We start from the raw sequence: 23,539 nt of genomic DNA on the forward strand, positions 1-23,539 counted from the left end.
ATTTATTATAACAGGACTTGATGGTATAACAGCAACAAAATAATAATGGCAAGTGCTTTTGTATTAGGACTTTGACACTGTGGAAGTCTTTGAACTGTTGAAAGTTAGTCAGGACTACTGCATACTGATGACTACTCCTGTTACATATCTTAAAGTTCATTTAAATATGTTTTAAGATGGTTTGTATTTTCTCATTTCTTTGGTAGAGCTAAATACCACAAGTTGAAATACGGAACAGAATTGAATCAGGGAGATATGAAGCCTCCAAGCTATGACTCTGGTAAGCTAATTTTAAAGGAAGTTTAAATGATTAAAAAGAAGTTAATATCTAGTATTTTGTAGCAACAGTATTTATAACTGCAAGTTAATTTCTAATTATTTGCATATTAGTTATTTTTTCTGACCTACTTATCTTTGGGCACTAATCACTAAGTGTCATTTGATCATTTTCTACCACCTTCCTTCTGTTTCCCTCTTCCCCATTCTTTTAGCTCCCCACTTTCTGCTTATGTTCTACACTTACTTGAAGGATCAGAATTCATGGGGTGACATGCACCAACATAACTGTGTGTTGCTGGGTCCCTCCAGTATTAATGAGAACTTTGAGATGTGTAATACAAAGTACATCATGCCCTTGAAATCCTGAGAGAAAGGGTAGAAACTATGGAGGTAGGAGATTTCTTCTTTAAGTACAAGAGAATTACTCATCCTTTAAGTCTGATCCCTCAATTTCAGGTGCAAAATTGTTTGGACTTAACCCACAGGATGTTCTGTAACCAGAACATCTTTTAACTGCTGAAACAGTTGTTATCTTTTTGTGCTATTTCTTCTTTTTCCTTCTCTTATATTCCTCGTCACCCCATCAAACAATACAAAAATAGTACTTGTAAAGATATTAAGGAATATAATTGACTTATTAGTAGGTGTTAGGAAAAAGTAAGAAAAATTGTTGAAAAGTTATCACCATGTTTCAGAAGAGTGTGTTTTTGACATGATGTCAGGTTAAATTCCTGGATCAAATGTCTGCTATAACTATCACATACTGAAATACCTTCCTTGGTTTCTGTGGGCTTTATGTATGTTAACTTTAATTCTTAATATCGTTATTCAATAAAAATAATATTATTTTCATTTTACCTGCATGAAATTTTAACTGAGAGAAGTGGAGAAACTTGCCCAAGGTCACACAACTCTTAAGTAATAGGAACATGGATCTGAACCCAGGTCCACTGACTCCAAAATTCAAATTCTCCCCATTTTTCCACACTGTTTCTGTGTTTGACAGTGTATGAAAGAAGAAAATTATTCTGAATGTGCTGCCAATTTTATAGTTCAATTCAGTGTAGTAGTGTAATTAACACGTTTCCACCTCTGAATATTGAATCCTTGATGTTTAGAGCAATACCAATTGATCACTGACATTTTTTTCTTTGTTTTTTTTCATTGTTCTTTTACTTTGGCATCTTTTCTTTTAACTTGAGATGCACTTAGATTAAAAAAATTTTTTTTCTTGTTTTTAAATCTAGGCTATTTGTTGAAGACTATCCTAACAGTACATTGTCTGAATCAAAGGAGTGATTTTAATCACTACTTTTACATAAACATGTTTGTTTCCTAAGTTTAGATATCGATTTAGGAGTATAAAGTCCTAGTTGCAGTATATACAAAATGCTTGTAAGTAAAGAATGTGGCTCAGTAGAAAAAGTTTGGGCTTTGAAATTGGATACACGTAAGTTTGACTCTGTCCTAACACTTTAAATACCTGTGATATTACTTAGTCTCTCTGAGGTTGCTCCATTCCTTATCTGTAAACTGGGGAAAATTCTGGAAATAATTCCTAACTTCTAGGTTTATTTTCTTAGTATGTAATACCTAGTATCATTCCATCTGTCCATCTTTCAGACTGCTGTTCAGCTTTTAAATATGAAATATGTAATGCTTGTGTCAGAGCCAGAATCAAATTCTGTGAATAAAAATATAGTACCCTGTTGGATTTTTACAGGGAAGATAAAAGAAAAAAGTGATTACAATAAAATTATATGGAGAAGTAATAGGTGTTATGGAGTACAGTAGCAGGAGAACCAAATCTAGTTGTAAGTGATCAAGGAAGCCTTCTTGCAGGAAGTGATATTTGAAGTTGACATTTGAAAGACAAGTAAGAATTAACCAGGGAAAGAGGACTGACTAAATATTTGTTGAATGAGAGGTAGAAGAAAGGCAGAGCATTAGCGGTAAAGTTTCTGAGGGAAGAATTTGCCACATTTGAGAAACAAAATAATTAGTAGAGGGGGAGAGGGAAAGAGTGTTTCTAGATGCAGCTAGAGAGTTAACCAGGAGGGCAGATTAACTAAGAGTTACGAGAAGGCTTTTGAAGGGTCTTAATCAGGGCTCTTGTGATCTGATTTGCTTGCTCTTAGATCATGCTGACAGCAGTGTGGAAGGTGGGTTAGAGAGGAGTAAAACTGAAGATGGGGAGATGGGTTAGAGGACTTTGCAGCCACCTGGGTAAATGAGGAAGGTTACCTTGACAAGGGTACTAACAGTGTAGTTGAAGAGAAGTGGGTGTGTTCAGGAAATATTTAGGAAGTAAAATCTGCAGGAAATTAGTTCTTGTTTAGATGTAGGGGATTTAAAAAGGGGAGAATCAAGGATGACTCCCACACTTCTAGTTTAAAAAATTAGACCAGACGTACATTTGGAAGATGGTGGGTTCACTTTTGGATTTACTTGTTAGGCCATCAAGCAGAAATGGCTAGTAGACAGCTGAGCATGTGAGTGTGGAGCTCAAGCCAGAGACATGGGTTTAATATGTAGATTTGAGAGCATATAGCATCTAGTACTAATGACACTCATTGCCACTGAGGTGGAAGAGCTCAGCCAGGGACCTTATGCAGAGTAAGAAGAGGGTCTAAAATGGAGCCCTGAGGAATGGCAACATTTAAAAAACTGTTAGAAGAATAGAAACCTGAAAAGGAAACTGATGAGTATTATTTTAATGGTAGGAGGAAAATCAGGAGCATGGAGATAAAGAGAAGAGAGGGTTTCCAGAAGGAAGGATCCTTCAGCGCTACCGATTAATGCCCAGGGGTCTGAAGAGTATCTCTAGGATTTAGTGACACACAGGTCACTGGGAACTTTATTGTGAGCAGTCTTAGGAGAGAGTTGAGGGCAGAAACGAAGACTGTGCGTAGAAAGTGAAGACTAAGTGTAGTAAGCTTTAAGGAAGCCTAGATTGTGGAGTTGAAGGTGAGGGATTAGGGGGAAATAGCTGAAAGGACCCATGGGGTCAAGGAGGAGAGAGAGAGAATGTGTGTTTGTGTATGTGTGTGTGTGTGTGACATGTTTCTTAGAGGAGGAGCAAATAAAAAGGAGAGAGCAGAGATACGATATGAAGGTATCTGAAGAAGTGATAGGGATTGGATTCTGAGCATAGCTGGAGAATGGCAGGAGGAGCATGTCTTTTACTGTTACCAAGAGAGAATATAGGAAGTTAGGTGATAGGTGTGTAGATTTGGGTTTCGGTCTGGTGGTGGGTATTTAATATGATAGCTTTATGTATGAGTCTGGATTATCGCTAAGAATACATCAGAGGTTTAAGAAAAGTGGAGAAGGTTTAAAATAATAATGAACAAGAGAACAAATTTACTAAGAAATAGTAAGATTGAGAAAAGCTGAGCGTCCGATTGAGGTGTGTAAACGTAAGTTTATGTAGAAGTGCTGCTGGTCTGCACAATTGGCAGCCTAGGTAAAAGATAATAGAATGAAAATAGTTAACAGTTGAATTCATGGAGAGACAAGAGGACATGAAGACATTGTCAAAAGAATGGTTGAATTGATAGACACTGAACTAAAACTAGAGAGGAAAGAAAGTGAAGGCAGAGGGAGGCTAATGGATCAAAGTAAGGGGATAGGCAACAGTCTAGAGCAGGTCAGCAAACTCTTTTGTAAAGGGCCAGATAGTAATATTTGGGCTTTGTAGGCCATGTGTTCTCTGTTGAAACTACTCAACTCTGCCATCATGACATGAAAGCAGCCACAACACATAAATGGATAAGTGTGGCAGGCTGGATTTGACCTGCAGGCCAAAATTTGATCACCCCTGATCTAAGGTCCCACCGAAATCAAAGTGCCTGGTGAATTAGGGGTATTGAGCCTGAAGGATATGCTCAGAGAGTGAGTTTGCATCAGTGACAGTTCTTCATAATGACAGTATCTAAGGCATGACAGTTAGAGAGGGTGGTGGTTGTGCAGAAGCTGAAGTGGATCACCCACATGAATATTAACTTCACTCAAGATGATGTAAAAGTTTGGTTACAGAGGAAGGATGCCTGGTTTAGAACGTTATCAAGGGATTTGTAGGTGACAGTGACGAGGACAGTGACTAGGAGAGGGTAGAAGGTGGTGTATCCAAATTAAAGAAGCAGGCATTTTTCCTTCATTCTTTTATCCATTTACTATATTTTCCTGAAACTGATAATCCAGATGTTTTCTGAAACGTTTTTCAAAAAAAATTCGTTTCCCCTCTGACATTTTTTCTGTTTTGTTCCACTTCCAAACCTTTACATTTCTACTTCAGGAGAATATTACCCTAAGTTACGTTAAAATCTATTTATCTTTCATATTTCAGTTTCTCCTACTTAATATTAGAAGCCAGATACTTATTAAAAATAGAATATCTTTATCCAGAGTAACAAATTCTGCCTTTTAACTGAGATGTTTAGACCATTCACATTTAATGTGATTATTGATACAGTGAGCTTTAAAGCTGTCACCTTTGCTGTTTGGTTTCTATTTGTTAAATATGTTCTTTGCTCCCTTTTCCTCATTTTTTGATTTCTTTTGGATTAATCTAGTATATATTTTCAAAAATTTATTTATTTTATTTATTTATTTTTGGCTGCGTTGGGTCTTCGTTGCTACGTGCGGGCTTTCTCTAGTTGCAGTGAGCGGGGCTACTCTTCGTTGCATTGTGTGGGCTTCTCATTGCAGTGGCTTCTCTTGTTGCAGAGCACGGGCTCTAGGCGCACTAGCTTCAGTAGTTGTTGTGCACGGGCTTAGTTGCTCCGTGGCCTGTGGGATCTTCCCAGACCAGGGCTCGAACCTGTGTCCCCTGCATTGGCAGGCAGATTCTTAACCACTGTGCCACCAGGGAAGCCCCTAATGTAGTATTTTTTATGATTTCTTTTTATCTCTTTTGCTGACTTATTAGCTACAACTCTTATTTTATTGGTTGCTTTAGGATTTATATGTTTTTAAGTTATTAGAGTTCTGTCTTTAAGTGCTAATATAGCACTTCATGTGTAGTATGAGAACCTCCTAACAGTGTACTTCCATCTCTCCTTTCTGTCTTTGTGCAATTGTTTTCATATATTTTACTTCTCTGTGTATATATAAACCATACACTACATTATTAATTTTGTTTCAACAGTTCTCTCTCAAAGAGATTTAAATAACATAAAAAGCATATATTTCCAGTGCTCATCATTCCTTTGTGTGCATCCATATTTTCTGGTATCATTTTCCTTCTATCTTAAGGACTTTCTTTAACATATTTTGTAATACGGGTTGCTGATAATGAATTCTTTGAGCTTTTGTGTGTCTGAAAAAGTCTTTATTTTGCTGCTTGCATTGTTTCTGATGAGGTATCTTCTGTCATTCTTATCTTTATTCCTCTGTATGAGTGACCTTTTTTTCTGGCTGCTTTTAAGGTATCTCTCTCTCATTGGTTTTAAGCAATCTTATTATGATGTGCTTTGGTGTAGTTCCACACCCCGCCCCGTCCTCCCCCCCACACCGCAGTGTTTCTTATGCTTGGGATTTGTTGGGTTTCTTGGATCTATGGGTTTATAGTTTTCATGAAATTTGGAACTTTTCAGCCCCTGTTTCTTCAGATATTATTTTTGTTCTCCCTCCCTATGCTGTGATCGGGAAACTCTATCAAGGCAGTAAGCTGGGACAATCATAGGCTCACCTGTTTGGTTCCCTTTTCTCAGGGATTGCTGCCCTCTGTTGCCTGATGTCCAATGTCTTAACCATTTTGATGTATAGTTGCTTCAAGCAAGAGGGTAAATTGGGTCCCTGTTACTCCAACCTGACTGGAAGTGTCAGTCAGATATTTTTAACATTACCAAGAAATTCAGTTCTTACCCACTTTAAAATCCTCACTTTTGTATAATGTCACTTTTTGAACTTGATAAGGTAAGAATGAATCTGATAGTTGAGGAATACTTACTAACCATTGAGAGAACTAAGTGTTTAGCCTGGATAAGGAAGTGTGGGGAAATACAAGTTCACATATGACCCAGAGAGTCAGATTTTTTTTTTTTTAAATAGAGAAAGGAAAATTTACTTCAGAGAAATTTATCCAGAATCAGGATTTCTGTCTTTATAATTACTTTGCAGGCATTGAAACTTGTTGCTCTTACAGAAGGCTATACCACTGATTATTTCTCTAAATCAGTGGAAAATAGATTTTGGCAAAGTTGAGTAAAGAGCCTGTTTTATGTTTGTGTGGTTAAATCTATGATTGCAGATGTAATCTTAGATCATTAATTCATACACTAATCTAATAAAAGAATTAAGGTAAGCAGTTTTCCTCAGATCCATTACCAAGGAGATAAGGACTCCTCAAGCTCTATAGGTCTTTGAATCTCTTCATTCTTAGTAAGTGTTGTGACTGGTTATGTTTCCATGAGGTTTCATTTGCTTCCTTGCAATCATCTGGAGCCTAGTCATGATCCAGTGTGGAATAATATAATAAGCAGCAGTCATAGCCTTGCTGTTTTTGTCATATAGCTGGGTTAACTGAGTCAAGATTGAGTGCTTGCTTTCTTTTTCTTTTTCTCTCATTGAAGTATAATTGACTTGCAATATTATATTAGTTTCAGGTGTACAACATAGTGGTTTGATATTTTAATATATTACAAAATGATCACCAAGGGAGTCGGATTTTATCTCAGTATAAGAATACACTTTTTTAAAAGAGGGTGAGGATGCATTCTTATTTGATTTGGCTTAATTTATTTTTCATTAAGGCATAATTTAGGTACAGTGAAATTCACCTTTTTGGTGTTTTCATAAACACATACAGTCTTGTTACTAATACCCTTTGTAGTTAACCCCTCCTTCCCTACTCTAATCCCCTGGCAACCACTAATATGTTTTCTGTTCCTACAGTTTTGCCTTTCTGAGAAAATCATACCAATTCCAGAATCGTACAGAATGTAGTCTTTTGAATCTAGGGTCTCCCGTTTAGCATTATGCATTTGAGATTCTTATATGTTGCTGTGTGTCAGTAGTTCATTCTTTGTTCTTGTTGAGTAGTATTCCATTGAATGGATGTACCACTCCTTGGTAACATCACTAGCTACCAAAGTAGGCAAAGGCAGTTGAGTATATCTGAGGATGGTGTAGAAAGGATTTAGGCTTATTTATTTATTTATTTATTATTTTTTATTTTTGGCTGCATTGGGTCTTTGTTGCTGTGCGCAGGCTTTCTCTAGTTGTGGCAAGCGGGGGCTGCTCGTTTCGGTGCGTGGGTTTCTCATTGTCGTGGCTTCTCTTGTTGCGGAGCACGGGTTCTAGGCACGCAGGCTTCAGTAGTTGTGGCTCGCGGGCTCAGTAGCTGTGGCTTGCGGGCTCTAGGGCACAGACTCAGTAGTTGTGGCACACGGGCTTAGTTGCTCCGTGGCATGTGAGGTCTTCCCAGACCAGGGCTTGAACCTATGTCCCCTGCATTGGCAGGCGGATTCTTAACCACTGCGCCACCAGGGAAGTCCCTTATCATCTTTTTGAAAGATTCGGCTTCTACCAAATGATGAATTGAAGCTTTACAGGGCCTAGGAGGTTTTCATCTAAAGAACGTCTTAAAAAAAGAATGCTTGAGGTTTTCATTTAATAACTAGTGAAGGAAATAGCTTTGGCTTGGGATTATTTCTTTTTTTTTTTTTTTTTACTTGTTCCTAAAGTAGAAATTCCGTTTATTCATGTTTATGACCCATTACTCAGAAGGCAAAGTGTTTCACATCATAGATTTCACTTCCAGCTCCTTGGAATGTTCATTTCTTTGACTGTAAAGAGAGACTAGACCGGAAAGCCACGTAATGCTTAGGCAACTAAACTAAGGATGGAGCAGGTGGGGTGGGCAGTGCTAACGTCATCCTCCCAGGGATGGGCACAAGGGGGCTGTTAGCCACAAGCTGACTGTGTAGAACTGTTAGCTAGGAGTGCGGAGCAGCCGTCCTGGACCCTCGGGCCATTGTGGGCTTCAGTCATCTCCACCACACAGGTACAGCAGCGCTTTCTGGTAGTTGCCCTTGATGTCTTGCTGAATGTAGTAGTACAGGGACTTGCCATACTTTTTCTTGAATTCAGATCTAATTTTCAACATGTCCACTTCACTGTGGTAGATCATGATTCTAATCAGGACCTTATCACGAGTGCCCTTGCCCTTCATGGAGTCGTACAGTCTGTCAGCAAAATACAGGGGCTTGTTCTGAATGCACTGGACTAGGTTCAGGAAGGCATTTTCCAGGTCTCCTTTGACCTCCTTGTTGATGCTCTCCAGCATGTCATAAGGGCTGTAGCTCTTATACCTTTCAAATACTTTCTGGAGGTGGTACACACTCCGCTCGGTCATGATGCTGATCCACTTGGGAACATCAGTTCCTCTCCTCTTCTGCCAGCATCATAGAGATCCCGGGCATCTTGGTCAGTCAGTTCATAATCAATGACAGAGCCATCCTCTGCTCTTCGACCCTTCGATAGGGCAACCATCAGCTTGCGGAAGTCACCAGATGTGTCGGAAATGATATCCTTCTCCAGATTGGTCTTGTACATTTCCTTGTCGACTCCGTTGATTTCCTGCAGCTCCTGGTTGGTCCTTGAGCAGAGGAACTCATTGAGGGAGTCCTCATCATTCCCTGCCCCTTCATGGAGGCTTTCAGCTTGGAAGCGTCATACTGAGCAAGTGTTTTCAGTAGGCCCAAAATCACTGTTTCCAGGTGGCCGGACAAGGCTGACTTCAGTGCTGTTGCAAGTTCCCGTTTGGTCCTTCTCTGGTAGGCGAAGGCAATATCCTGTCTCTGTTCATTGCTGCGGTAGGTCAAAATGTTGATGATGGTGACCTCATCCACACCCTTAGTCTTGATGGCCATTTCAGTGTTCAGAGCATCCCGCTCAGCATCAAAGTTGGCGTACGCTTTGACTGACCCGTATGCACTTGGAGGTGTGGAGTGATCACCCTCCAAGCTGAGCTTGTAGAGAATTTCATGAACGGTAGACATTTTGAAAGAAGCTGGGCCGGCTATGGTGCGCTGCGAGCGTTGCCAGGTGCAGAGCAAGGATTATTTCTTATCTATCTACTCTTTAGCAGATCGGCTTTTTTTTTTTTTTTTTGAACCATCGTTCCTGGGCATTTTGTTCTAATTCTGATGTGGTGCTTCGTAATACTTTTGACTCTTGACTCAGGACTCTTGATTTGTCCTAAAGGAAGATTCTCAGTTTACCTAAAAATTGGGGAAAAGTCTTTATTTTAGTTCTGAAATTCTCAGGGAAATCTAGTAGCAATAATGAATTTATATTAGAGTTTTGTTATGGAAATTAAACTTAAAAACAGAATTCCCATTGTCCTAAAACATACCTTACAGTGTAGTGTTCTTAATCTTATAAATTTTTTTTGGACATTTTTAATGAATTGAGATACCCTCTAATGTATAAAACGTCAGTTTTTTTATGATTTAATGTTTTCCAGATGAAGGTAATGAAACAGAGGTGCAGCCACAACAAAACAGCCAGTTAATGTGGAAACAAGGTCGACAACTACTCAGACAGTAAGTATCTCATGAAAGTATCTGCTGTGAAAAAGCTTTTTTGAATTACTGTTCCTTTTTCATATTAAATACTTTTTCCCCTATGGAGGAATTTATTTTTTCATTAAATATTAGTAAGAATTATTAAGAATAAGTTCTCTCTCCATAATTTTAGCTTTATCAGGAAGTGTACAGTTTAAAGCTTCTAATTTATATATGCTTAAATTTAGTTTAAAGAATTCTATACCCTTAAAGTTACTCTTTTCCTTGTACCTTTTACACATGAATATACATATGTTTTAATATAAGTCTAATCATGTAATTTTTGTGTTATGTTTTTAAACTTTATTTTAAATAGGTGGAAGAACTTCTTGCATTTCCCAAGTTTGTAAATTTTATGCTGACATATAGTTTCTCCTATAAAATGTGAACTTGAGAGTATAAAGAGGGATCAAAGCTAGGTTGAGGTTCAGATGTCAGGCAGTGGGCTAGACTCACTCACCAGCTCAGTGCCTGACCCTTGCATATCACATTTGAAATTGGTATTTTGATTTGTGCCTCACTAAAATGAAATTTGCTACCTGGTTTAAACTTTTGCGGTTGCTTGTGAATAGTCTAAACCTGTGGTTTCCAGAGCAGATTGTATGCCAGCCATTTCTTTTGATGATGGGAAGAGAATATTAAAGTGTCTCCTTACATCTATTTTTAATCTCCTCAAAGTGAGAAGGAAATGAGACTTCATTACTATTTATTTATGTTTTAAATTTTATTTTATTTATTTTTTATACAGCAGGTTCTTATTATCTGTTTTATACATATTAGTGTATATATGTCAATCCCAATCTCCCAATTCATTCCTCCCCTGCCACTTTCCCCCCTTGGTGTCCGTACATTTGTTCTCTACATCTGTGTCTCTATTTATGCCTTGCAAACTGGTTCATCTGTACCATTTTTTGAGAATCCACATATATGTGTTAATATATGATATCTGTTTTTCTCTTTCTGGCTTACTTCACTCTGTATGACAGCCTCTAGGTCCATCAACGTCTCTACAAATGACTCAATTTCATTCCTTTTTATGGCTGAGTAATATTCCACTGTATATATGTACCAGATCTTCTTTAACTATTCGTCTGTCAGTGGGCATTTAGGTTGCTTCCACGACCTGGCTATTGTAAATAGTGCTGCAATGAACACTGGGGTGCATGTGTCTTTTTGAATTATGGTTTTCTCTGGGTGTCTGCCCAGTAGTGGGATTGCTGATTCTATTTTTAGTTTTTTAAGGAATCTCCATACTCTTCTCCATAGTGGCTGTATCAGTTTACATTCCCACCAACAGTGCAAGAGGGTTCCCTTTTTCCTACACCCTCAGCAGCATTTGCTGTTTATAGATTTTCGGATGATGCCCATTCTGACCAGTGTGAGGTGATACCTCACTGTAGTTGTGATTTGCATTTCTCTAATGATTAGTGGTGTTGAGCAGCTTTTCATGTGCCTCTTGGCCATCTGTATGTCTTCTTTGGAGAAAAGTCTGTTTAGGTCTTCTGCCCATTTTTGGAATGGGTTGTTTGTTTAATATTGAGCTGCATGGGCTGTTTATATATTTTGGAGATTAATCCTTTGTTGATTTGTTAGCAAATATTTTCTCCCATTATGAGGGTTGTCTTTTCGTCTTGTTTATAGTTTCCTTCGCTGTGCAAAAGCTTTCAAGTTTCATTAGGTCCCATTTGCTTGTTTTTGTTTTTATTTCCATTACTCTAGGAGGTGGGTCAAAGAAGATCTTGCTGTGATTTATATCAAAGAACATTCTTCCTGTGTTTTCCTGTAGGGGTTTTATAGTGCTGTGTCTTAAATTTAGGTCTTTAATCCATTTTGAGTTGATGTTTGTGTATGGTGTTAGAGAGTGTTCTAATTTCATTCTTTTACATGTAGCTGTCCAGTTTAACCAGTACCACTTATTGAAGAGACTGTCTTTTCTCCATTGTATATCTTTGCCTCTTTTGTCATACATTAGTTGACCATAGGTTTGTGGGTTTATCTCTAGGCTTTCTATCCTGTTCCATTGATCTATATTTCTGTTTTTGTGCCAGTACCATACTGTCTTGATTACTGTAGCTTTGTAGTGTAGTCTGAAGTCAGGGAGTCTGATTCCTCCAGCTCCATTTCTTTCCCTCAAGATTGCTTTGGCTATTTGAGGTCTTTTGTGTCTCCATACAAATGTTAGATTTTTTGTTCTAGTTCTGTAAAAAATGCCATTGGTAGTTTGATAGGGATTGCATTGACTCTGTAGATTGCTTTGGGTAGTATAGTCATTTTCACAATATTGATTCTTCCAATCCAAGAACATGGTATATCTCTCCATCTGTTTGTGTCATCTTTGATTTCTTTCATCAGTGTCTTATAGTTTTCTGCATACAGGTCTTTTGTCTCCTTAGGTAGGTTTATTCCTAGTTATTTTATTCTTTTTGTTGCAGTGGTGAATGGGATTGTTTCCTTAATTTCTCTTTCTGATATTTCGTTGTTAGTGTATAGGAATGCAAGAGATTTCTGTGCATTAATTTTGTATCCTGCAGCTTTACCAAATTTATTGATTAGCTCTAGTAGTTTTCTGGTGGCATCTTTAGGATTCTGTATGTATAGTATCATGTCATCTGCAAACAGTGACAATTTTACTTCTCCTTTTCCAATTTGGATTCCTTTTATTTCTTTTTATTCTCTGATTGCCATGGTTAGGACTATGTTGAATAATAGTGGCGAGAGTGGACATCCTTGTCTTGTTCCTGATCTTAGAGGAAATGCTTTCAGTTTTTCACCATTGCGAATGTTTGCTGTGGGTTTGTCATATATGGCCTTTATTATGTTGAGGTAGGTTCCCTCTATGCCCACTTTCTGGAGAGTTTTTATCATAAATGGGTGTTGAATTTTGTCAAGAGCTTTTTCTGCATCTATTGGGATGATCATATGGTTTTTATTCTTCAATTTGTTAATATGGTGTATCGCATTGATTGATGTGTGTATATTGAAGAATCCTTGCATCCCTGGGATAAATCCCGCTTGATCATGGTGTATGATCCTTTTAATGTGTTGTTGGATTCTGTTTGCTAGTATTTTGTTGAGGATTTTTGCATCTATACTCATCAGTGATATTGGTCTGTAATTTTCTTTTTTTGTAGTATCTTTGTCTGGTTTTGGTATCAGGGTGATGGTGGCCTCATAGAATGAGTTTGGGAGTGTTCCTTCCTCTGCAATTTTTTGGAAGAGATTGAGAAGGATGGGAGTTAGCTCTTCTCTAAATGTTTGATAGAATTCACCTGTGAAGCCATCTGGTCCTGGACTTCTGTTTGTTGGAAGATTTTTAATCATAGTTTCAATTTTATTACTTGTGATTGGTCTCTTCATATTTTCTGTTTCTTCCTGTTCAGTCTTGGAAGGTTATACCTTTCTAAGAATTTATCCATTTCTTCCAGGTTGTCCATTTTATTGGCATAGAGTTGCTTGTAGTAGTCTCTTCGGATGGTTTGTATTTCTGTGGTGTCTGTTGTAACTTCTCCTTTTTCATTTCTAATTTTATTGATTTGAGTCCTCTCCCTCTTTTTCTTGATGAGTCTGGCTAATGATTTATCAATTTTATCTTCTCACAGAACCAGCTTTTAATTTTATTGATCTTTGTTATTGTTTTCTTTGTTTCTATTTCATTTATCTCTGCTCTGATCTTTATGATTTCTTTCCTTCTGCTAACTTCAGGTTTTGTTTGTTCTTCTTTCTCTAGTTCCTTTAGGTGTAAGGTTAGATTGTTTGAGATTTTTCTTGTTTCTTGAGGTGGGATTGAATTGCTCTAAACTTCCCTCTTAGAACTGCTTTTGCTGCATCCCATAGGTTTTTGGATCATTGTGTTTTCGTTGTCATTAGTCTCTAGGTATTTTTTGATTTCCTCTTTGATTTCTTCAGTGAACTCTTGGTTATTTAGTAACGTATTGTTTGGCCTCCCTGTGTTTGTATTTTTGCGTTTTTCCCCTGTAACTTATTTCTAATCTCATAGCATTGTGGTCGGAAAAGATGCTTGATATGATTTCAGTTTTCTTAAATTTACCGAGGCTTGATTTGTGACCCAAGATGTGATCTATCCTGGAGAATGTTCCGTGTGCACTTGAGAAGAAAGTGCAATCTGCTGTTTTGGGATGGAATGTCCTATAAATATCAATTAAATCTATCTGATCTATTGTGTCATTTAAAGCTTGTGTTTCCTTATTAATTTTGTGTCTGGTTGATCTGTCCATTAGTGTAAGTGAGGTGTTAAAGTCCCCCACTATTATTGTGTTACTGTCGATTTCCTCTTTTATAGCTGTTAGCAGTTGCCTTTTGTATTGAGGTGCTCCTATGTTGGGTGCATATATATTTATAATTGTTATATCTTCTTCTTGGATTGATCCCTTGATCATTATGTAGTGTCTTTCCTTGTCTCTTATAACATTCTTTATTTTAAAGTCTATTTTATCTGATATGAGTATTGCTACTCCAGCTTTCTTTTGATTTCCATTTGCATGGAATATCTTTCACCATTCCCTCACTTTCAGTCTGCATGTGTCCCTATGTCTGAAGTGGGTCTCTTGTAGACAGCATATATATGGGTCTTGTTTTTGTATCCATTCAGCGAGCCTGTGTCTTTTGGTTGGAGCCTTTAATCCATTCACGTTTAAAGTAATTATCGATATGTATGTTCCTGTTACCATTTTCTTAATTGTTTTGGGTTTGTTTTTGTAGGTCCTTTTCTTCTCTTGTGTTTCCCACTTAGAGAAGTTCCTTTAGCATTTGTTGTAGAGGTGGTTTGGTGGGGCTGAATTCTCTTAGCTTTTGCTTGTCTGTAAAGGTTTTGATTTCTCTGTTGAATCTGAATGAGATCCTTGCCAGGTAGAGTAATCTTGGTTGTAGGTTCTTCCCTTTCATCACTTTAGGTATATCATGCCACTCCCTTCTGGCTTGTAGAGTTTCTGCTGAGAAGTCAGCTGTTAACCTTATGGGAGTTCCCTTGTATGTTATTTGTCATTTTTCTCTTGTTGCTTTTAACAATTTTTCATTGTCTTTAATTTTTGTCAGTTTGATTCCTATGTGTCTCGGCATGTTTCACCTTGGATTTTTCCTGCCTGGGGCTCTCTGCACTTCCTGGACTTGGGTGGCTACTTCCTTTCCCATATTAGGGAAGTTTTTGACTATAATCTTTTCAGATATTTTGAGTCCTTTGTCTCTCTGTTCTCCTTTGGGGGCCCCTATAATGCGAATGTAGGTGCATTTAATGTTGTCCCAGAGGTCTCTTAGGCTGTCTTCATTTCTTTTCATTCTTTTTCTTTATTCTGCGGCAGTGAATTCTACCATTCTGTCTTCCAGGTCACTTGTCCGTTCTTCTGCCTCAGTTATTCTGCTATTGATTCCTTCTAGTATGTTTTCCATTTCAGTTATTGTAGTGTTCATCTCTGTTTGTTTGTCCTTTAATTCTTGTAGGTCTTTGTTAAACATTTCTTACATCTTCTTGATCTTTGCCTCCATTCTTTTTCTGAGTTCCTGGATCATCTTCACTATCATTATTCTGAATTCTTTTTCTGGAAGTTTGCCTATCTCCACTTCATTTCATTGTTTTTCTGGGTTTGTATCTTGTTCCTTCATTGGGAACATAGCCCTCTGCCTTTTCTTTTCTTTTTTTTTTTTTTTTGCGGTATGCGGGCATCTCACTGTTGTGGCCTCTCCCGCTGCAGAGCACAGGCTCCGGACACGCAGGCTCAGCGGCCATGGCTCACGGGCCCAGCCGCTGTGCGGCATGTGGGATCATCTTCCCGGACCAGGGCATGAACCCGTGTCCCCTGCATCGGCAGGCGGACTCTCAACCACTGCGCCACCAGGGAAGCCCCTGCCTTTTCATTTTGTTTGTCTTTCTGTGAATGTGGTTTTCGTTCCACAGGCTGCAGGGTTGTGATTCTTGCTTCTGCTGTGTGCCCTCTGGTGGATGAGGCTATCTAAGAGGCTTGCACAAGCTTCCTGATGGGAGGGACTGGTGGTGTGTAGAGCTGGGTTTGCTCTGGTGGGAACAACTCAGTAAAACTTTAACCTCCTTGTTTGCTGATGGGTGGGGTTGCATTCCCTCCCTGTTGGTTATTTGGCCTGAGGTCACCCAGCACTGGAGCCTGCCCGGCTCTTTGGTTGGGCTAAGGGTGGACTCTGGAGGGCTCATGCCGAGGAGTACTTCCCAGATCTTTAGCTGCCAGTGTCCTTGTCCCTGCGGTGAGCCACAGCCACCCCCTGCCTCTGCAGGAGACCCTCCAACACTAGTAGGCAGGTCTGGTTCAGTCTCCTATGGGGTCACTGCTCCTTCCCCCTGGGTAATGACATGCACACTACTTTGTGTGTGCCCTCCAAGAGTGGAGTCTCTGTTTCCCCCAGTCCTGTCGAAGTCCTGCAATCAAATCCCGCTAGCCTTCAAAGTCTGATTCTCTAGGAATTCCTCCTCCTTTTGCTCGACCCCCAGGTTGGGAAGCCTGACGTGGGACTCAGAACGTTCACTCCAGTGGGTGGACTTCTGTGGTGTAATTGTTCACCAGTTTGTGAGTCATCCACCCAGCGGTTGTGGGTTTTGATTTTATTGTGATTGCGTCCCTCCTACCGGTTGTGGGATTTGATTTTATTGTGATTGCGCCCCTCCTACCGTCTCACTGCGGCTTCTCCTTTGTCTTTGGATGTGGGGTGTCTTTTTTGGTGAGTTCCAGCGTCTTCCTCTTGGTGACTGTTCAGCAGTTAGTTGGGATTCCGGTGCTCTTTGCAAGAGGGAGTGAGCTCACGTCCTTCTACTCCACCATCTTGAACCAGTCGCTCCTCTGGTCTCAGTTTTTCAAAGTTACTAGATTTTTTTCCAACTTTACTCTGCTTTCCTCATAGTAAGTACAGCGGTGAACCATCTAATAAAATTTTATAAACTTGAACCACAGTCACCCCAAAGGTCCTCATGAGCTCCAGTCTCCAGTGAGTTCCGTCTCCAGCTGAATTCAGTCTCCAGAGACTTCATTACTATTTAATAAATGGGTTTTCACTTTGGTCTTAAATGTGATTTATGCATTTTCCTTTTATAAATAAATAAGTTCTTAAAGTGCTGATTTTGTTTTTTTTTAATGACAAGTGGTTATCATAGTGAGCAATCCAAGAAATATCTTTTAAAAGACTCGTAATCTGCCTCTCAAAGGTTACATTTTATTAATGAATAAGGAAGTAACTATTTAGTAAAGCCAACTTATCTATGGAACGAGCAGTTTTGGAAACGGTTATATGTAATGTGATTTTGTTGCCAAAGTGAGTTATGTATCAAGTATTATTTGTTAAAAATAGAAAAGCATAATACCTTTGTGTTTGTTTGCAAGAACCAACTGATTAAAATCGGGAACTTTTGAAATTTACTATCCAAATTTTAATCAAAAATTTTCTATAGGTACTGGATAGGATTGAAAAATGAGTACCTTGACTTGATAGGATACATTTATTCCATTTTGGTTACATGTCTTTGTGAGGTATCTCTTTGACCTATAATAACTCTTAATACCAGATCTTAAAGTGATCTTAGATCAGACTGGTTATCTTTTTGATCTTTGTTTTCTCTTTCGTCTCATAGACTTGATACTTACCTCTAAGTTAATGCTTGTAAGTTATTGGTAGACATTTGTCTATCATGTTTATTAACGACATTATTAGTGGCATTTGCCTTTTTCATGTTTTTGCCACTACCACTTTTCATCTTTTTTGGTCATCTTTGTTGTTAATAGATACTGAGCGCCTTCTATATGCCAGACACTGTTCTAGGTGTGTCTCTTTTAGGAGAAGGAAAACTGAGGTTCAGGAGAATTAATGTTACACAGGAAGAAGGTGGAAGAAATGGGCTTTGAACCCAGGTGTAACTCTCCATACAAAGCCTATTCTCTGTTTTCTATGCTGCTGCCTCTCTGCAGCACACACACCCCTGGGCACCCACTCATCTCACATCCCACAATTGAGTTGTGGTCTATTTTTATTTTAGAGTTGTCGTCAGGATAGAAGCTTCCCTTCTGTGGAAGTGGCTCTTTGGAATATACTGTCTTTTTTATGTCATGGAGGAAACCATATATGCTAGAAACTTTGTATGTCATAGAGATATATGCTAGAAACTTTCTGTCTAGATTTCCATTTATCCAATGATAGTTTAATATCAGAAGTGTAAAAAGACTATTGGTTATTGTAGTTACTATTATAAAATAGTAATTCAGTAGAATCTGAGAGTGAGTTTACTCCAGCCCTGCCCAGAAGAAAGAATGTGCCATTAGGTATATTAAGGAATAGCTTCTTCTTATGATACATGAATGGTGTATTGTATAGTTCTTTGATTTTTCTCAGTGACCATAGAGGCTGGTACTGCAAGAGACAGCTCCATCTGCAGCTGGAAGATTATTTATTAGCAAGTCTTACTAGCATAGTACTGTACTGTTAAGTCTTATGCAGGCATATGAATTTAAAGAAATGTTTTTATTTACATATTCAGTAATAGAATACTGATTTCAATATGACTGAATTGTAAAGATCCTCTTCACACGCAGGTATCTACAGGAGGTGGGTTACACAGATACTATTCTAGATGTGAAATCCAAACGAGTGCGAGCTTTGTTGGGCTTTTCAAGTGATGTCACTGACAGGGAAGATGACAAAAATCAGGACTCAGTTATAAATGGCACAGAGGCTGAAGTTAAAGAGACAGCAATGATTGGGTAAGTATTTTGTCTGGAAAGTGGTTTGGCTGTAGTTTTAGTTCTTATTAATGTTTTTGACTTATGGGTGACACTTGTGATACTTGTACTTTTAGATACTGCTACAGAAGTAATTTAATGATAACGTTTAATAAAAAAATTAAAATTTTATTTGGTAGTAGATAACACCATAGGGATTAGAGTTATCATTTATGATTACTTTAAGAATATTTTTATTTAAGATTTTTTAATTGCAATTTATGGATTTAATATAGATTTTAATATCTTGAAGCTCAGTCACTATTAGAACTTCATAAAAGATCTTATTTGGAAATTCACTTCAAATCAGTACGAGTGAAATTTCATTCCTGGTGACGCAGAAATCATATAAATACTTAATTCTTTTGATGTAAACCTTTTCTTAGCCACTTTCATGTATCTAATAATGCTGTAACTCATCTTCCCCTTGAAAAGTATCTATTTCAAGTATATATATTTTAATTGATAGAATAAGTGAAGAATTCAGTAGCAGAAATTTTTTTTTGCTTTTTGGATCATGTATCATACAATTATATGTAATTCTGCTTAAAATGAACATGGACAGTTAAATAAGGAGATTCTTCTTTATTGAAAAAAGTTGACATGATTCTTAAAGAAATAAAAAGCCAAATTCTTAAAGAAATAAAAAGCCAAAGATTCTTTGAAAGTCTGAGTATGATGTTACTTTAACTCATGTTTAGGCTGGAAGAACGGTTTTAATTGAGCTCTATACATTTTCTAGTGAGAACATAGTTTCTATTATTTGGAACATAAACTAAAATTATGAGGTTTAGGTAAAGGTTTAAAAATACGACTTTTATAAACAAATGTCACTGGAGCCTTCTTAAATGTATTCATTAATAGTTAAGACTATATAACTTGTTTTAATAAATGTAAGATGTAGATTGTTTCTCTGTGTAGAAGTAGACAATGTAGGCATTAATCCTGGTTATATTTTTACCTAATGAATTAGCTCAAATTATTATAAAGACCCTCAGGAAAGACCACTCTAGTTGTCTTGTGTTTTGGCCTTGACCTCTCTTTTGAAACTGATAAAGGTATTATTCTGAATCTGACTTCTATAGGGATGGAGGGTAGGTTGGAAAAAAACAAAAACGTAGCTCTGAGCAGATTTGAAATTTAAGATTTATCTGTTTTGAGAATTTTGCCCATAGTTGTGGCTAAATTTGTTCAGGAAAATGTCTTCTTATCTATAACATTTCCTAATGAGAGAAATCATTCTGTTCTGGCCATTAAGAAATTTTTTGTTAAAATTCTTTAGAGGGAACTAAAATAAAATCTTACATATTTGAAAAGTCAATCATTTCGAAAAGGTTTAACCAACAGGATCAAGTTTTGTAGTAATATTAATTTGACTAAAATATTGGTTTTAGTAACTTTATGCGCACATTTGCTTTTTTCAACTCTTTAGCTGTTCAGAAATGCAAGATTGCATCAGAGAAAAATGATGTGTTTACTAGTTATTTTCTTAGTTATGGAAACTTCTGTGTCACAGGAAGAGTTGCAGAGAGGAAAAGAAATAGAAAAAAAGCAGGTAGAGATAATAAGAAAAATATTTTTAAAAGAAATGCATTAAGGTTGGCTTAAAAATCAACATAATAGTGGATCAGAAGGGGGAGTTCTTTATATTGGATTGTCATTAATCTAAGTAGTAGGTATGATTGCAAAGTACTTTTAAAAGAGTAGGCAGGGCTTCCCTGGTGGCGCAGTGGTTGAGAGTCTGCCTGCCAATGCAGGGGACACGGATTCATGTCCCGATCCAGGAAGATCCCACATGCCGCAGAGCGGCTGGGCCTGTGAGCCATGGCCGCTGAGCCTGCGCGTCCGGAGCCTGTGCTCCGCAACGGGAGAGGCCACAACAGTGAGAGGCCCGCGTACCGCAAAAAAAAAAAAAAAAAAAAAGAGTAGGCACTTCCTTCCTATATTGCTTTTCCAGTTAAAATCCATGGAAATGTAATAGATAAGAATCAATGTAGCTCATAATATGATTTGGGGGTGTCATAATACAATATAAACAGAAGTTAGTGCTGTATATCATGGATTAATTCTTATGTCGAGTTTAAAAAATTAACTGAGCAAGGTGTATATGTTTTAAACCAGAAAATCTGAGTTAACAGATTCTGCCTCCGTGCTGGATAATTTTAAATTCCTTGAAAGTGCAGCTGCAGATTTCAGTGATGAAGATGAAGATGATGACATTGATGGAAGAGAGAAAAGCATCATTGATACTTCAACGGTGAGTTGAATAACTCAGATATAAATATTTTTAGGGACCATTATGCATACTTTAATCCATACCCTTCAACTTCAACCCTTAACTTTTTTTTTCCATAAAAAAAAAAAGTTTGGGGAAATTTAATCTAAATTCCCCATAAGTTTGGGGAAATTTAATCTATATTCCCCATAAGTTTGGAGAAATTTAATCTAAAAGTTTTTGTATTGATTTCAAATTCAAGACTTTTTAGTATAGCAGCTTTTTCTTATGGGCCTTCATTCATTAGCTTTTTGTTAATTCATTAAACATTTCAACATTTTTGTAGGGTTAGTGAACATGGTAAATGTGTGTTATAACAATGCATTGTTTTTGGTGCTATAAGACAATGGAACTGACAGACCCATTATGGTGCCTGATGGTGACTGGTATCAACTCTAATCGGTGTGGTTTTTGTTTCTCATGTCAGGGTTGTTTTGGTAGGCAAGTTCTACACGTTTTCAGAACTCTTCCATTAGATTTCTCCAAACTTGTTTAGGATTATTCTGTGGTTTTGTTTAGATTTTTGTAAGTTTATTGTTTCCATGGTACAGTCCTGGAATAAGAGGTATCTAAATTCTCCCTTCTCTTCCCTTCTTTATTCTATTCCCTTCTACCCTCTCCCCTTTTTAACCTCTCCCCTCTTTTCTTTCTCTCTTCATATTCCCTCCTCTCCTTCCTTCTCTGTCTTTCTCCTTCTCCTTCTTTTAAGTAAGAGATGAGGGTGTGCTTCTGTGTTAAGGAGCGTGTTCACATTTCCTCCTTCACATTTATTTAAGAAGAGGGAGGAGAAAGTAAGGTAGTGTAAATAAAGCAGACTGGAACGAGTCAAAGCCTTGGGCTAAAGTCTCAGTTCTGTCACTAATTATCTGTGCTTCTTAATCCTTCAGGCTTAGTTTTTCAGTTTGTAAAATGGGGATTATAATAAATAACCATCTTATCCCCAGAGTATTTTGTGAGGAATAAATGAAACACTATGTATGAAAATGATATGTTTAACTATAAAGTGCTTTCTAAGTGTAATTTCTCTGTTCTCTTTATGTCCTCTGCTTTCATCGGAGACACTCAATTTACTACTTCCAGATTAATGTTTCCCTGGGCCACTATTCAGTAGTACTGTGCTAATACAGCCCTGCCATGGATATTATTTGAACTTCACGTAGTTACTCCCTCTTTTTATTATTCAAACAAGTAGTTATAGCACATGTTTAAATATACTGTAGTAAAAGAAAATGCCGAAGCTTGTATGATAACTTTTCTCTGTCGTAATCATTTGGAAATTCTGTGCTGACTTGTGATTTCTATGGGATGATTGTACTGAGATATTATTTTTCCATCAGAATATGTTATTCATAACTCAGTGGTTAAATAATAACTAATTATGATGCTTTAAGTTTTGTTGTTAGTCATTATATCAGTGTAAATATTAAAAAATCTATAAGCTGTTTATTATAACTATCAAGTGTGGTCTTAATAGAAATTCCTAACTGTAAACTGGTTTCTTTTTGAATAATCGAATTCATAAATATCTTGACCTCCAATTAGTGCAGGTCATAGCAATTCTGTGACCAGGCAATGAAGGCACAGCTAATATAAGCATACTTAACCCCATTTAAATATTGGACCCAAAAATTTTTCTAGTTTTTCCTTTAGAAAAATATTTCTAAACAAATAATTGGTTTCTTTATAATAGTTTTGCTAATTTTTATTATATATTACATTGATTTTCACAGCTGCAGTATAATAGCTACATGCCAAAAGACTTTAAAAATCTAACTCTATGTAGCAATGTATAAGCAGGACTTAGAAGATTTATTGCAGTGCTGTATAGAGAGAGAATGGCTGAAAATTATGCTGTTAAAATGTTTAGTAGAACAAGCAGGTTCTTAAAATGTTATTTTATTTCTTTAATCAAAAATAGTTCAATAGTTTCAACTAAGAAAATACAGAAACATAAGGCTCTTAGTAGCTGTTGGTTGTGTTAAGTCTATTTTCTTCAGGCATTTTCTTCAAAAAGCTACATATGTTCATTGTCCTTTCTTGTTCTTTGCCCTGTATTGGAGTTTGATTTTTCTTTGCATTACACTCTGGGTCATTTTCCTCCTCCCCATCTCCTTCTCTTTTCTCATGTTTGATCTCTTCACCTTATGATTCCAGAGGTATTTCTAAATGTATAAAAATGAGACATAATGGCCCTTGTCAGATTTGCTATTAAATCTAGATTATGTCTCTAAAAGATCAATATTTGAAGAAAAATTTGAATATATAGACAATTATTAGAGGAAATTGATGCAAGGTTGGGACAGTAGAAATAATAATGGGCATTGTTCCCCCTGCCCCACAGAATACCTTCTCAATCTTGTGGCATGCATTTCTGAGTTTGTAGCTTTGTGATTTTAGCTTTTGTAAGGGAATGATGTACTAGAGTTAAAATTTATCATGGTTATATTCTGAAAAACTCTTGCAATGTTTTATGAAGTAGTTCTTTCTTTGGTTAGATTAGAATATCTGCTCGCTGCACAGACTGCATCCAAGAAATGTAAGATTTGGTTGTGGTTCTCATAATACAGTATGTCAGGGACATTTTTCATCTATCTGTAATTTAAATGCATGTCTTATATTCCAGTGTTTTCAATATATGATTCCATTTGTTTATTTAAAACAAACAAGCC

At 37.2% G+C, this 23,539-nt stretch overlaps 1 protein-coding gene and 1 pseudogene across 3 annotated transcripts in view; one reads left to right on the forward strand and one right to left on the reverse strand.

Moving 5' to 3' along the window:
• The window catches only part of STRN (striatin), a 117,977-nt gene that overhangs the window by 46,380 nt on the left and 48,058 nt on the right, over window positions 1-23,539 (forward strand). For all 3 annotated transcript variants that reach the window (XM_019942867.3, XM_033838732.2, XM_019942868.3), the window contains exons 3-6: window positions 207-280; window positions 9,752-9,830; window positions 18,410-18,577; window positions 20,717-20,852. In XM_019942867.3, coding sequence (XP_019798426.1) covers window positions 207-280; window positions 9,752-9,830; window positions 18,410-18,577; window positions 20,717-20,852 — 457 coding nt within the window. The remainder of the gene's footprint in view (window positions 1-206; window positions 281-9,751; window positions 9,831-18,409; window positions 18,578-20,716; window positions 20,853-23,539) is intronic.
• Window positions 8,267-9,324, reverse strand: LOC101319638 (annexin A2-like; annotated as a pseudogene).

This window comes from Tursiops truncatus, chromosome 14 (genome assembly GCF_011762595.2).
Source record: "Tursiops truncatus isolate mTurTru1 chromosome 14, mTurTru1.mat.Y, whole genome shotgun sequence".
In the NCBI taxonomy this organism is placed as follows: Eukaryota; Metazoa; Chordata; class Mammalia; order Artiodactyla; family Delphinidae; genus Tursiops; species Tursiops truncatus.